The sequence below is a fragment of the Podarcis pityusensis genome (assembly GCF_964106645.2).
Source record: "Podarcis pityusensis genome assembly, chromosome: 1".
Taxonomy (NCBI): domain Eukaryota; kingdom Metazoa; phylum Chordata; class Lepidosauria; order Squamata; family Lacertidae; genus Podarcis; species Podarcis pityusensis.
The window spans coordinates 47,829,155-47,843,658 of record NC_138028.1 but is presented as its reverse complement, the minus strand read 5'-3'; the positions used below and the strand labels follow the sequence as shown (position 1 = coordinate 47,843,658).

Here is a 14,504-nt window from a genome sequence, read left to right as displayed (position 1 = left end):
AAAACAGTTTTTTGATTCCTAAAACTCTGGCTACAGTAGGATCTGATGATAACACATTTCAGGCAGAAGAGAATTCAGCCTTTTCATCCTAGGAAGGATTTGGCTATGCTTGCTTGTGTCTTATACCTTTCCTATTGACAGCCCTGCTTCCTTGGGGTGCAAATTTAGTATGGCCATGGACATTGCTTACATCACATTTTATTTTCCTGGCACAGAATTTTGACTCTTATCGGCTCAGGATATGCAAAGCCCTGATTATTCCGTAATTCCATTGCCTGATTGTTCTGATTTGACAATTCTTCTTCAGTCTTTCCTTTATCATTCAACCGCATTCCTTGTCCTAATAGCCACTGAAAACACCAGTTCTTATCATCCCAGCATATAGCTGCTTTTTGCATATTTGAAAGCTTTTATCCACCCCAACAGTACTTTTCTTTTCACACAACTAATAAGATTGAGTACTCCATTTGAGAAAGTGGCAAGTTCATTCAAACATCATAAAAATTAGACATTTACGGCTTCAGACTTACACATAGCACAGTTCTCGGGATTCTGGTAATTGAAAATAATCTCTGCTCTGTATAACAGTGAGGAGATAATGGCCACTGATGCTATCAACCCAAGCAGGAATAAGGAAGCACAAGTATGCAGGATGAACAGATAATGGGAATGCTGTGCTGAATCCTAATAAACTGAATAAACTCTAGCAGTTGAGGCAAATAAAAGGCCTGATCAGAGGGAAAGTCTTTTTCCTTCCTAAAGTAGTAAGTGTAAGTCAGATCTCATAGTGGTACAAAATTGTATGATAATACCAATGTAAGATGTGGAAAGGCTTGAACATTTCTACGTTGTTCAGTCTTCTGACATTTACTTTGTCTTTCTAGAGCAGTCACCTTTGATTTGATTCCAACAGTAATTTTTTCTTTGTTTCAGTTTTACCCATATGCTATAATGATTCCTGATGCACTCCCTCCCTGTATGCATTGGTTCTCTCTCCTCGCAACAGGATTGCACCATCCTCTGTGGCTCAGACTTGGAAGGCCCATAGGGGCCTCTCTGCTCTCTTTCCCTCTCTGTCCCATCTCTTGTACAGTTGCTCTTATATGGCACATACGGGAGCTTGATCATTCATTCATTAGATTTCTTACCTGCCTTTCAGCATGAAGTTCCAAGGTGAGCTGCAACCATTTAAAAGCACAATATTAAAATCAGTTACGACAAATAATGGTCAAGAGAATAGAGTGGGTCCAGCAGAACAAGCCTTGCAGAAGCAGAAGCAGCATGGCTTTTGAAGGAATAAGCCCTGCTTACAAACATATTAGAGTTCTTTGACAGTGTCAGCAAGCATATAGATTGTTAAGTTGTGGGTGAACATATCAGACGACACAGCGATTTCTTCAAACAGCTCTTGTTTATTCACAGGCCAGAACAGAACTGAACTGAAGGGTTCAGCCGGCCTGCTTATATAGAGCTCCACTAGAACGCAATAGTAACCATTTTCTGTAACTATCCAATCACTGAACGTCACTTTCAATCCCTTATTTGCATATGTGGACCTGAACTATATACAGTATCCCCCTGCTAGCCCAGGGTGAGAACTTCAGTACATAACATAGATAGAGGTGATTGACATTGTGTACTTGCTTGGACCTTCAAAAAGCTGTTGACAAAGTCCCTCACCAAAGACTCCTGAGTAAGGTAAGCAGTTATAGAATAAGAGAAGAGATGGATTTTGTGCATCAGGAACTGGTTATGTAACATGAAGTAGAGAGTAGGATAGTAAGACTAAAAAAAATATTATTATTATATTTACTTATAGCTCACCTTTTTCCCAGACTGGGACTCTATGAGACTTATAGATTAAAAAACCCACACAGAGATAAAATCGAAAAAAGTTTAAACATAGAAAAGATAATTATTAAAAAGTAATCACAGTAATAGAATTAAAACAATATAAAAATATCAATTAAAAAAGGATCTCTCCAAGCTAAGTGAATAGGCAATAAAATGGCAAATGTGATTCAATGTAAACAACTGTAAAGTGATGCATGTTGGAGCAAAAAAAATCTTAATTTCACATATCTAATTCTTTGGCGATCACTTGTAGCCAAGTAAGACACTCATGGTGTCTGGACTGAACCGGGACTTTGGGGTTGTAGTGGATAGTTTGATGAAGAGGTTGACTCAGTGTGTAGCATCTTTGAAAAAGGTATGTTTCATGCTAGTGATCATTAGGAAAGGAGCCATTCACCTTTAGCATGTGCCTTGAAGGTTGGGGGTGAGCTTCTCACCAAAACTTTTAATCAGGAAGTTCTAGAAGGTTCTGAACTTTGCTTTCCACAGATATAGGCAACATTTGTGGAACTGCACAGATGACTACTCAAAAAACCAATTACACTACCTGTTTTTCTGTTGGGACGTGACCTTTCGGTTTAGTCGATTAAAAAAGCTCTAGGACAGAGGCGTAAAGGTGTACACCTTTTAATTTTAGAAAATCTCACTATAGTTGATATACATTCTCACTGACATGCCTGTTGCATTTAATCAGGAGATAAAGGATTCCAACCACAAAGTATTTGGCTTAGTCATGGATAGAGAAGAAGCTGGTTCACTCTCATTTTTCATGGCAATTGGTTTTCCCAGTACTACCAACTTGAATCCAGCCGGTTACCTCTCACTGCTCTTATTTCTCCCTGAGTATTTGAATTTCCATTGGTTTCATTAGAAGTTTTAGGTTTGGAAAGAATGTCAAGGGAGGCTCATAATGGTGCTTAGAATATGAAAAGCCGAGCAATTAGCTGAGCACGTGATGCCAGAAAACAGTTTTGGCTGAAAGCCACTCCAAATGTTATTTTCTTTAAATGTCAGTAGTAATGCAAGAGCCACAGTTTCTAGCTGAATTAGATGAAACCATTTGTCTATAATGGCTCCAGGAGACTTGCTACAACACTGCCACTGCCACAGAAAATGTTCATGCATCTCCTTCTTAGAGAATGAAAGACGTGGTTTCTCTCCTAATCTTTGGGTAGAAACATCTGGCTATGTGGGGGTAGCAGAAATCTTTTGCTAATAAATTAAATGAATGCAGGCCTAAAATGTAATTATTTTCATTTGTTTGCTTGTTCATTTTGAAATTTCTAAACCTAATGTTGATAGAAATTTGTTTGTTTTGTTTTTAGATGGGAAGGATGAGAATTAGCCCCATGCAGATTTTATGCAAATTTGGTGCCCACCCTTTTTTAGTGATGCAAATCCTTTCTTGGTAAAGCATAATTGGCCACCCTAAAATTCAACAGCCGTCACTTGTTGACTGACATACACTTGACACATGTCTGTGGTCAGATCTCTTGACAACCTTCTTTTAAAGTTTAAAACCAGCCTCATGTGGGGAGTGGAAAAAAATTATTCAAGGTCACACATACTCCCAGGCTGCTGTTGCCTTTTCTGGGGGTGGGGCAGGAAGATGGGCACCCAGATTTTGCCTCTGAGGCTATTACAGGTTTCTGAGGCAAGGGATTTCAATTAGGAAGAGTGTGAGAGAAAGAGTCAGTTCCCTAGTGCTGCTGCTCCATCAATTGCCCCCCCTACTCCGCTGTTATACAAATCTACAAGTGTATACTCTTTCAGGCAATCACTTGTACACATGTAGAGAGAGAGACAGTTTGGATCTGAGTTCAGCATAACATGTGAATTCAGTGGGAAATGGCTGAGGCAACATCTTCCCCCAGCCATTCTGCCATCGAAACGTGCACTCTGCTCCAGCTATTTGTCATTAAAAACGCACTGTTGCATGTGGCAGCCGGATAACATCCAACCTGGACTTGAAGCGTCTGGGTGACAGTATCAAATAGCCAATGTTTTTTAGGGCAGGCTTTAAAAAATCTAGTGTCGCAGTGGAGGTCACTCATGTTGAATTCTATGGTACAAAAGAAAACTGTATTCAGAGATAGAGAACATGTTAGGTTTTTATTATTATTTAAAAAACAACCCACCCACCCACAAACACAAAGCAATATTTGCACAATTCATATCTCTCATGGAAAACAGCACAACAATAATAGATGAATATGAAGCACAGGAAGTATAGAACCTACACAGCTCAATTTAGTCTGGGGGGGTCATGACTAATTCGAAATCCATGTTTGTGAATGATCTGTTCACAAATTGTTTCTTCCAAAGTTCATTCCCCCCCCCCCCATCATGTTCTCCAATTATTTGTTTCACTGTTCTGGATGTTCTTTGATGCTTTGTCTCTCCATGTGAGAGGCAGATAATTTGACCACCCGTGATGTTTACATTTCTTCAGATGCCAATGGCTCTAACAGTGGCTGTGCACAGTAAGTGGTATTTGTGTTCGGTTTTATAATATTTGAATTTTAGACTTTACAAAACCCTGAAACATTATGAAGCGTTGATGAGCCCTCAGGTAGGACTTCACTATTACAGTCTAGCCAGTCTGGTAGTGAGTACCAAATACAGGGGCTTAATACTGCAAAATAGGTTATGTAGGTATCACAAACAGATAATTGGCAACAGGGATTTTTTTAATTTATTGGGTTTTCTGAATAAAATTGGGGGCAGGTGGGAGAGGGAATAAGGGCTGGCATTTTGATGCCAACCACAATGCAGCAAAAACTAAACTAAACTTACATGCATGAGGAATACCATCCCGTTATGAACACCTGCCTGGAATCACCCACTGTAGTTGAGAAGATAAAATTAGATCACCTTATATATACTGTTTGGAGGGAAAATAGGACATAAATGTTGAAAAATTAAGAAGTGAAGGAGTTATGACCCCCATGAGCAATATGTGTAAAAACTGGAGGTGAATATATGGGTGGCACACTCATGGTGATATGACAGCTAGGGCTCTGTTGAGCCCACAGCCATCTGCCCTCAAGCCTGAGAGGACCCTACACAAAAAAGCACTACCTCCTATTGGTTAAGGAATCGTATTAGCTTATGCTATTTTCCCCTTCAAAATTCCAGTCCCCTTCAGTACATTAGAGGGGGTAAAAGCTGTATGCTGCTCACGTCTTATTGTCCTCCCACGTTCCCATGGATAGTTTTTAAATGTTGGCATTATCCTCTGCTGAACAGTCAATTGTACAACAGCCATATTGAAAATAAGCTATTTTAAATGTGCTAAAGCTAAAAAACCCAACAACTCTGGGATCGTTAGAGCTGGAAGAAAAGATGTGTCTTCTGTGTTCTGTGAATCAAAATAGGATGCATTTTCCAAGGCTGTTCATTTTATTACACTGGCTTTCTTCTCTGTGGGTGTGTGAGCAGTTACTGACAACAGGCTCAAAAACGGCTTTCTTCTGCCATTTTAACAAATATTTTTCTTCATTTGTGCACTCTTCTTTCTCTCAGTGAAGCTGTACTTCCGAGAAAAGCTTTCAGGACTGTGGAATCAATCACCCTTTCTATGCAGTGCAGAACAATTTTAGGTCTCTTTTATTGTAGCAACCACACTCATTTCAGCCTGGGGTGAGGAGAAAGTGTCTATTGTACCAACAGAGGGGGGGCATTGTTCAAACAAGGCAAGTGGCGGGGTACTTACCACATCATGTTTGTATGGGACTGTGAATTGTGTACTTCCTATTATAGATTCTTTGAGCATCTTAGTGGACTCTTTGACAGTGCACAGCCAGGTCTCCACACCAGATAGTGTAGCCTTTGCCAACCTGGTACCCTCCAGATGTTTTGGGCTAAAGCTCTCATCAGCCTCAGCCACCATGCTATAGTCCAAAACATCTGGAGGGCACCAGGTTGGGAATGGCTGAGATAGTGCCCATTTTGGAGATTTTGGAGAACGGTTACAAAGTGATTCAGTGAAATTCAGTTAGAGGGGATTCAAGGAAGTCAGTTGACAATGAAAGTTAAATAGAGTTTTAGAAGTAATAAGTCTTTTATTTTTGTTTTATTTCTCTTTAGTCCTGTAATGTATTTTCTTTTGTGTGTTTTATATGTTATGTTTGTGATAAATGTGGAAAATTAATTTGAAAAATTGAAAAAAAAGAGAATTTGCTCCTATATAAGGTAGAGGGGTGGGGGTTATATGGATTTGTTTTGTGCAATTTTAGTCCACTTTAATTGGCCAAGCCTACATTTCCAGTATACACTTGAATCCTACTCGTAAAATAGTGAATGTGGGGACACCCTCAGTCGATAGAGTACGAGGAGAAAAATAGTCCTTTCTCCTGTCATGAGCATAAGAAATTACATGGTCATTGTGTAGCAGCATAATTACCTAGACACCATTTTCTTTGAGTTTGTCCTTGAGGTCATTGCCATGCAATGTGGTCTTGGTATAGAAAGGTCTATATTATGTAAAATAGGTCCTAAAAAGCTCTCATTTCATACACAGAACTAAATCTTGGTCTTGCCTCCCTCTAGGCATCCAAGCCACCACAAGCAGAGAAAAGTGGCTTACGGGGTTTTGATGAAAAGGCATATGTCTCCTCAAAGCTGCTGAAGGCCGGAGAAGATCCTTATCGGCAACATGCCTTCAATCAGTTAGAGAGTGACAAGCTCAGCAGCGACCGGCCCATTCGAGACACGAGGCATTACAGGTACTGTATCAGACTGCTGCCGTTTACAAACCATCACCTTGTGCTTGTCGGAGCCAGCCGTTACAAATGGCGCAGTTTAGCATAAAATAAAGACACAGAGAGCCAGCAATATTTTCAGGATGGTATGAGCAGCTCCTTTCGAACTTCTCTCTCCTCCGGTAGCTTTTTTATTATCCTTTGTCTCTTTCCAGCCGCATGGCCGTTTGCCAATGTCTCACGTTACCTCATCCGGTCAAGGCTTTAATTGCCCCCATCACCATATAAGGTCATCACTGCCCAGAGGAAATACAACTCCATTTAAGGTCAATACATTCCAATACATTGTAAAGCTCAGAGTGCTGGTCAGCCGAGGTCAGGGGGCACCCTGCAATATTACAAGCCTTTACTGTGGCTTTATGACTCCCACATGTGCTAGACTATCTTTGCCAATCCTTGAATCATCTTTCCTATGAGGAAGACAAATGTAGTGTTCACAGGTAAAGCTAAGAAGGTCCATTTTCCCCTAGCACAAGCTTTCCTTTTCTGTTTTGAACATGCAAAGATTATTAAGACCGCATGCAACGCAAAGAACAGGCATTTTAAAAATGTAAGCTGGCCATAGTTCCAGCCATGTCTGCAGAACCTAACTGGAAACAAATTGTCTATAGTTTTGTGGAAGTAGGACTTGTTGGCATGGTGCCATGGAGCTGTTCTTGCAACAGCAGGGTCTCTCCTGCCTACCTGGACGGTTGGTGCGTGGGGCAGGCTGGCAGTGAGGTTGCAGTTGTGAATTTAAGTGTTTCAGCCTCTATGTGGAGGGTGCAAAACAAACTGCTTGGGATACCCAGAAGATGACCTCCTTGCATTTGTAGCTGCCCCGACTGTAAGACCTTAACTGGAGACGGCTCCACCTCATGAAGTGAGGTAGGTGGTTTCAAAGGAACAGGAGGGTCTTATTGGGGGTGGTTCCTTGCTTATGGAATACTCTCCCCAGGGACTTGCCTCGCACCAGGTTTTTCTCCACCAGGTGAATACCTTTATCTTCTCCCAGATGGTTTACATTTCATGCTTTTAGCTCTAAGAACTATTTTGTCATCTCTTGTTGGTTTGAAGTGCTAATTACTGATTTCATGCTATTGTGTGGTTTTATGCTGATTTTGATTAACTTTGTGTCACTGTTGCTTTTTCATATTGATTGTTTTTAGTACTGTTTTGCTTAGACCAGCACAGTAGATAAGTTGCTTTTAAATGTTAATTATTCTTCATGAAATGCTGCAGCAGGCTAATTCTTTTACATGTAATTGCCACTTTTGGAACAAGCCAGGACCCTAAACTAGGGTTTGGAACTGGGTTAGACTTTTGGCTGGTAACCCTTAGTTTCCTAGTTCAGACAAAAGTAGAAACTATGGCTTCTTGGTTTAATTGATCAGCCTGTGAAAAGAGGGAAAAGGGGTTTTATGCACAGGCAACAAGCTCATTCACACCTCGGCTTATTAAACTGAGATATGAGTGCTGTGTTTTCAATTCAGTTGCTTCATGAGGCATCTGAGCTGGATACTGATATTGATTTTTAAAATATGGATTTTTGTTCATTCTTTCACAAATTTTGCTTTAGGACATTCATTATATGACCAGTTAGAAGAAAATCAGAAATACGTGAAAAAATCTATGTACACTCACGTCCGCCCCACTTCAGCCAAAGAGAGCAATTTCTGAGAATGGAAACATGAGTACCAATATGAGTCTTCATTATTGCTGTTTTGAAGCTACTGCTCACAATCCTGTTTTAAACCTGTAGACACCAGATTATTGTCGATTTCCCCACTGTGTTCTGTGTATATTCTTCCATTTCTCCAGTGTACCTCACTGCTGTTTCTCACATTTCTCCACTACATTATGCATTCACAAACAGAAATGAAGTACAAGCCTTGATTTCCATACCCTTTCTAAATACCTTGCAAGTCGTTGCAAGACTGGACTGTTGAAGATTGGACCGGCAGCTGTACAAAAGAGCTGAAGGACTGAATATTCCCCCATCCATCCGCAGATAATTCGAGGCATTGCTATCTCCGCTGAATTGTAAGCTAAAGAATGATGTTAGAGGAAAGCATCTCAGCATTTACCAGTTCACAGTTATTTAAGTGCATCAGGAGATAAGATTATTTGAAAGAGATGAGGTGGCAGATAAGACTCTGAGGCTTTGGACTGTAGATTACTTTTATTATCAGCAGGCTACTGTTCAAAGCAATTGAGTTGGCAGGTCTATCTAGCATAAAGCCAAGAGCAGGATATGAATACTTCAACAATTCAGGCCCCCATTTGCAACATACATTTACAGCACTATTATACCACAGTCATGGCTTCCCACACAGAAACCTTGGAGCTGTAGTTTGTTAAGGGTGCCAAGAGTTATTAGGAGACCCCTATTTCCCTAACAGAACTATAAATACCAGAGTGGTCCTCAGGGAACTCTGAGAATTGTAGCTCTCTGGGAGGAATAGGGGTCTCCTAACAGCACCCTTCATGGACTACAGTTCCCAGGATTCTTTGAGGGAAGCCATGGCTGTTTAAAGTGGCATGATACTGTGTTAAATATACAATACAGATGGGGTCTTGAGATTGCTGATAAATACTTGGAGACCATACATATGAAATCTGAGTGTTTCGTTAGTGTCTTCACAAAATTATCGTTGCCCCCCTCCCATGGAACACAAAATTCAAAGTTGCAAAGGTAAAAAGAAAAAGCTGTTCCCTACAACTTGAGATCTTGGTTGTGAGTCCTGGAAGAATAGCTCCCTACCTTGCAGGCCTTTTTCTACCCGACCTGGGAGGGGAGGGCCCTGACTGACTCCAGCTACAAAAGCTGAGGCTGCTGAACTGAATATTGGACTAGGGTATTGTTTAGCGGGGTTTGTTGGGGGTGGGGGTGGGGTTGTTGCTGTTGTCAATACAATTTTTTACCTTTATTTTAGATCTTATGATTTAAGTGGAAATTGATTTCGTTGTGCATTTTTAATGTTTTGTTTATGACTATTTTTTATGTTGTAATTATGCATTTTTTCATGACTGAACTATGGAAAGTTGGCCAAAAAATAAAAATAAAAATTATGCATGTATCCATGTAGCTCTTTGTGCATATTTACCATACTATGAGGTATTTGTGGTAAGGCAAATGCAAATGACTGGTATTGTAATACTTGCTTAAAGAAACAATGTTGTTAAATCTGTGCAAGTCTTCCTAACAGCAGAATATGGCTTATCTTCCAGATTTCTTCTCAGGGCAAAATAAAAACATTGCAACATATGCAGCAATAGCAAAGTAGTAACAGAAAACATGATGCCATATATTTGTGGGAGGTGCTACAGACATGATCATTACTGTATATGTAATCCCTTTATCTTAATTTCTTTATAGTGCCCTGTCTGCCTAGGTTCATTACTCTGGGTTTGTTAGGTGTGGGTGTGCTATGGAAATGGCATGTTTACCTGAGAATGCCTGGTTTACCTGGAACCAAGCTAGGTATATGCTGTATTGCCCAGGCCAAGCTGCTGGGTTCAGGTCACTAGAGTGCTTTCACAGGCATGCGTGAAAACCCCCTTAACTGCTGATTATTATGACACCATTATTCTTTATCCTGCCCTTCCTCCACAAAGCTCAGTGTGATGCACATCATTCTCCTTTTCAATGTATCCTCCTCACAGCTCTGTGAGGTAGGCATGGGCGAGAAATGGTAACTGGCTCATGGTCACACAAGGAATGTCCTGACTGAACCCAATACCCTGAGTGCTAGAACAGCATTCAAACCACTAGATCACACCACTGGCTCTTAAACGTTTAGGAGGCTTTATATAGCACTTTATAACACGTACAGCACACTATCAAGAAGGTCAGTATTACATCCCCCACACTGAGGATGAGGATGAACTGTAATATTTATTTGCATATTCAGATACAATAGTACCTTGGTTTAGGAACAGTCCTGTTTACAAACTATTCTGTTTACAAACTCCACAAAACCGGAAGTAGTGTCCCGGTTTGCGAACTTTACCTCGGTCTAAGAACTGAAGCCGAATGGTGGAAGGGTACCGGCGGCAGGAGGCCTCATTAGGGAAAGCGTGCCTCAGTTTAAGAACGGTTTCGGTTTAAGAACAGACTTCTGGAATGGATTAAGTTTGTAAATCAAGGTACCACTGTACTGCTTTTTCATTTAAAAAAACAAACCACAAAGCCATATACAGTACTACACCATGCACTAGCTTTGGATTGGAAATGCAAGCTCCACTATTTGCAGTACTTAAATTAGCAGACAATCGGATAAAAACCATTTTACAAGGAAATGTATCACTAAAAAGTAGTCATGAACAATCAACACCAGGACAGAAGAGAAAACCAGAACATCAGCTGAAACTGCTCCAAGTATCTTCAGTGACACTGCCCTCAGATAGACAGTTTTGCTGGTGTGACTGTACTTGCTTACTGACAGCCCCCCAACAAAAAACACCCACACACTGGTAACAACAGGCTACCTGCCCCTGCGGTAGACCCAGATGCCAACTTTGTCCACATGCAACACTATTACAGGACCTAATAATGCTATTCACAACAACAATAATAGGGGTTTAAGCGTTTGCCTTCTCATCTTCCCATGTGAAAAACACACACACACACACACACACACACACACACACTCGTCTAAATTCTACATAGAACAAACAGACTAGTATTTATGCAAAATAATAAACAGATACAATTCTGACACCAGACATGGTAATATTCAAAAGCTAGTGGGGGCACTTTTCAGCCTCCTTTTCAGTGACACCCGCAATTTCCCTTCAAGTAGCAAAGGACCTTCAGGAGGGAGGCAGCAATGCAAAACTGCAGAATTAACAATGCAGCAAGTGGTTCAATGCTATAACTTGTGGAGTGAACCAAGACAAATGATTTTTAGCACATTACATATGTTAATTGGCTTACCAATGCCAGGATATCTGTATTATTAGCAACTGTTATGCAAATTGCAACTGTTAATCATGTAATTATCACTGTCTGTACTCTCTCTGTTGTTTATGATCCGCAAACAGCCTCCACCCCACTCTCTCTCTCTCTGTGTGTGTGTGTGTGTGTGTGTGTGTGTAATATACCTGTAACTCAAGATAACACTTCATGCCTATGCTGAAGTGGACTAAGTGGATTATAGTTCATGAATGCTTATACCATAATAAATTTGTTAGTCTTTAAGGCGCCACAAGACTTACTATGAGGGCTATCCCTCTGGAAAATAAAAATGCCTGTCATTTCTCTATATCATGTGGCCTTAATAGCATTTTAAAAAAACAGCAGAAAAAGAAAATGTGAATTAGTGCAATGATATACATAATGTGTCTTGTGCCTGATTCTAGTTCTTCCACTTACCCTTCATCAGAGCGTCTTTTTATGCTTAGAAATTGCAGTAATAGGCCACTGTCACAGTAATAAAATGCTGCGTTAAAAAATAGTTGTCACTTAGAGCGGCCATAAAACAATAGCAATGAACATTGGGATAAAAAATAGTAGCAGTTTAGTGATAGCCATAAACCAATACTAATAAATGCTAGAGCAATATATAGTTCAAATAAGTCCTGGGCAGAACAGCTATCTTTCCCAGCTCCTGGGGAAAAGAAACTGTAAAAGTAGCCCTGATTGGCCAATATATATACCTTTGTCACACCCCTATTCCTTTGCAATGCCCCCTCTATGTCTTCTCTTTTTCTGTACCATGCTCCAAAAATCCCCTATTCTGGAGTCTCCTGGCCTTTCATATTTCAGCACTTTATCTTATTGAATCCGTCCTGCAAGCTGGGTCTGTGACATCTGTTGGCGCCCTTCATCTTGCTCTGCCAATGCCCGCTTCTCCCCTATGTCTTCACCTGTGTTTTAATAGAGTGTTTTCACAAACAATGCTAAAAGCAGCTGTTGGTCTCAATGGCCTGGTACATGTGTCACGTTGAACCATATCTTAAAACAAACTATAGTTTAATGAGAATGTGCAGTGGGCTGGTGCTACCACACCACCGAGAAAACAAGCCAGAGTCACTTTGTTGTGTCACCTGAACCTGAGCTTGTGATTGCTCTCTCTCAAACAAACGATTAATGGTAGCCACAGTTAGTTCTTGGTTGACTGCTTATGGGTTTGTTTGTTTTTGGAAGAAACAAACCATGAGTCAGGTTCAGACAATAGAAGCCAGACTCTGGTTTGTTTTGCCTGTGGTGCAGTAACTGTATGGGAGGAATGCCGCATGAACTTTTTAACAGTGTGTACTAACACACTGCTAATTTACGTTAAGCCATTTATATGCAAAATGGGCTTTTGTTAACATAAACCGCAAAGTGAAATAGACCCGCTTGTACATTAAATGTGCATTCTATAATGTAGCTTTTAAAACTGACGTATGAACTGCAATTTTGACTGGTTTGAGGATCATTTACGTATAAAAAATTGCCTTTTTGTTATTTTTCTCTAAAAATAACAAGCCCCCCATTTTTTTTTTAGTAAAAAAAATTCAGGGGAAACTGCATTTTGAAACTAGTTTTGAAACTGGTTTTGGAGCTATTTGCAGAGTTATAGCTGAAACAAATGGAAATGGGCTATTGTTTTTGGTTTGATTTTATATGTTGTGGTCTTGTTTGTGAACTGCCTTGAGACCTCCAGGTATAGGGCATTGTATAAGTTGAACTAATAATAATGATGATGATGATGATGATGATGTCAACAACCCATGTGGTGTGGGGCTGGTCTGGACGGTGCTCTGTACTACTAGCACCACTATGTGACTCCCACCAATAAAAGCTTGGAACCTCCCCTTCTCCATAATTATGGCCGATTCATAGACATCCTGCCATATCATCCTATCAGCTGCTGCTGGGCCTTGTAGGAATCAACAGTGCAGCTGCTTCTATAGAGCCATAGATTGCCATAGATTTCCCTCTCCCAGCCCTTTGGAGAGAGCGTGAAGCAGATTCCAAAGGGATGGGTTGATACCAACTTTTTTTTGTTAGTGCTGTTTGAAACCAACATGCTTGTTAACTGGTGTTACTGGCAGTTATAATCCGATGGATACTAAGTACCGCTGTCAGCACTGCCAGCGTGTGATGAATTGCACTCCCGTAATAAAAGAAGCTATATGGGGAAAAGGTTGGCAGGGCACCAAAATTCCGTTATCGGCTGTTTGGTAAAGATGTGCATGAGATTTTGCGAGCTTGGCAGCAATTTTGGGAGTTTTACTTTCCTAGCAAATCCCCCATTTCATCACATGCTGTTTCTCTCTGTTTGTTACAGGTGTGCGTCTGTGCACTACGGTGCCGACCTGCCAGCAACCAGCATCATTATCACTTTCCATAATGAGGCTCGTTCCACCTTGCTCCGCACAGTGAAAAGGTAAGGCATGCTTTTAGCTCCGACGGGACTTGAGGTTTCAGCCCTAAACAAACCTGCTTGGAAGTAAATCAGCGAGGCTTACTCCAGAGTAAGAAGAGTTAAATCTGTCCTGGAAAACTGCAGTCCCAAGTGTATTTAGTGGGAAGAAAATCCCACTGGGCTCAGTGGGATTTATTCCCAAGTAACTTGGTTGCAATCTAGCTGTTTAGCTCATTTGATAGTCAAAAAAAGCACCTGAACCTCTATTTGGATAAATCTGCAGACCATTTGCTCACTGGGTGCTTGGTGATGGGAGTTAACCCATATTGCCTGCTACATCCACAACCATCTCTTTCATAAACTGTGGTTCTGCTTGCATAATCACAGCATTGGTATCACTGTGTTAGAGACTCAGGGCCAAAAATTGGTTTTGGTTTTGTTTAAACCAACTCCCAACAATATACCTGCATCCCATTCCCTTTTAAAACTCATTTAAAGTCCCCCAAACTGTAATCATCGGCTGTTACCACCATTCCAAATAGGCTGTCGT

General features: G+C 40.6%; 1 protein-coding gene across 2 annotated transcripts in view; it reads left to right on the top strand.

Moving 5' to 3' along the window:
- Positions 1 to 14,504, top strand: part of GALNT16 (polypeptide N-acetylgalactosaminyltransferase 16) — a 139,408-nt gene that overhangs the window by 66,958 nt on the left and 57,946 nt on the right. For both annotated transcript variants that reach the window (XR_013982152.1, XM_080992968.1), the window contains exons 2-3: positions 6,406 to 6,581; positions 13,877 to 13,975. Coding sequence is in view for 1 of the 2 variants with exons in the window: in XM_080992968.1 (XP_080849094.1) it covers positions 6,406 to 6,581; positions 13,877 to 13,975 (275 nt within the window). In the remaining variant the exon portion in view is untranslated. The remainder of the gene's footprint in view (positions 1 to 6,405; positions 6,582 to 13,876; positions 13,976 to 14,504) is intronic.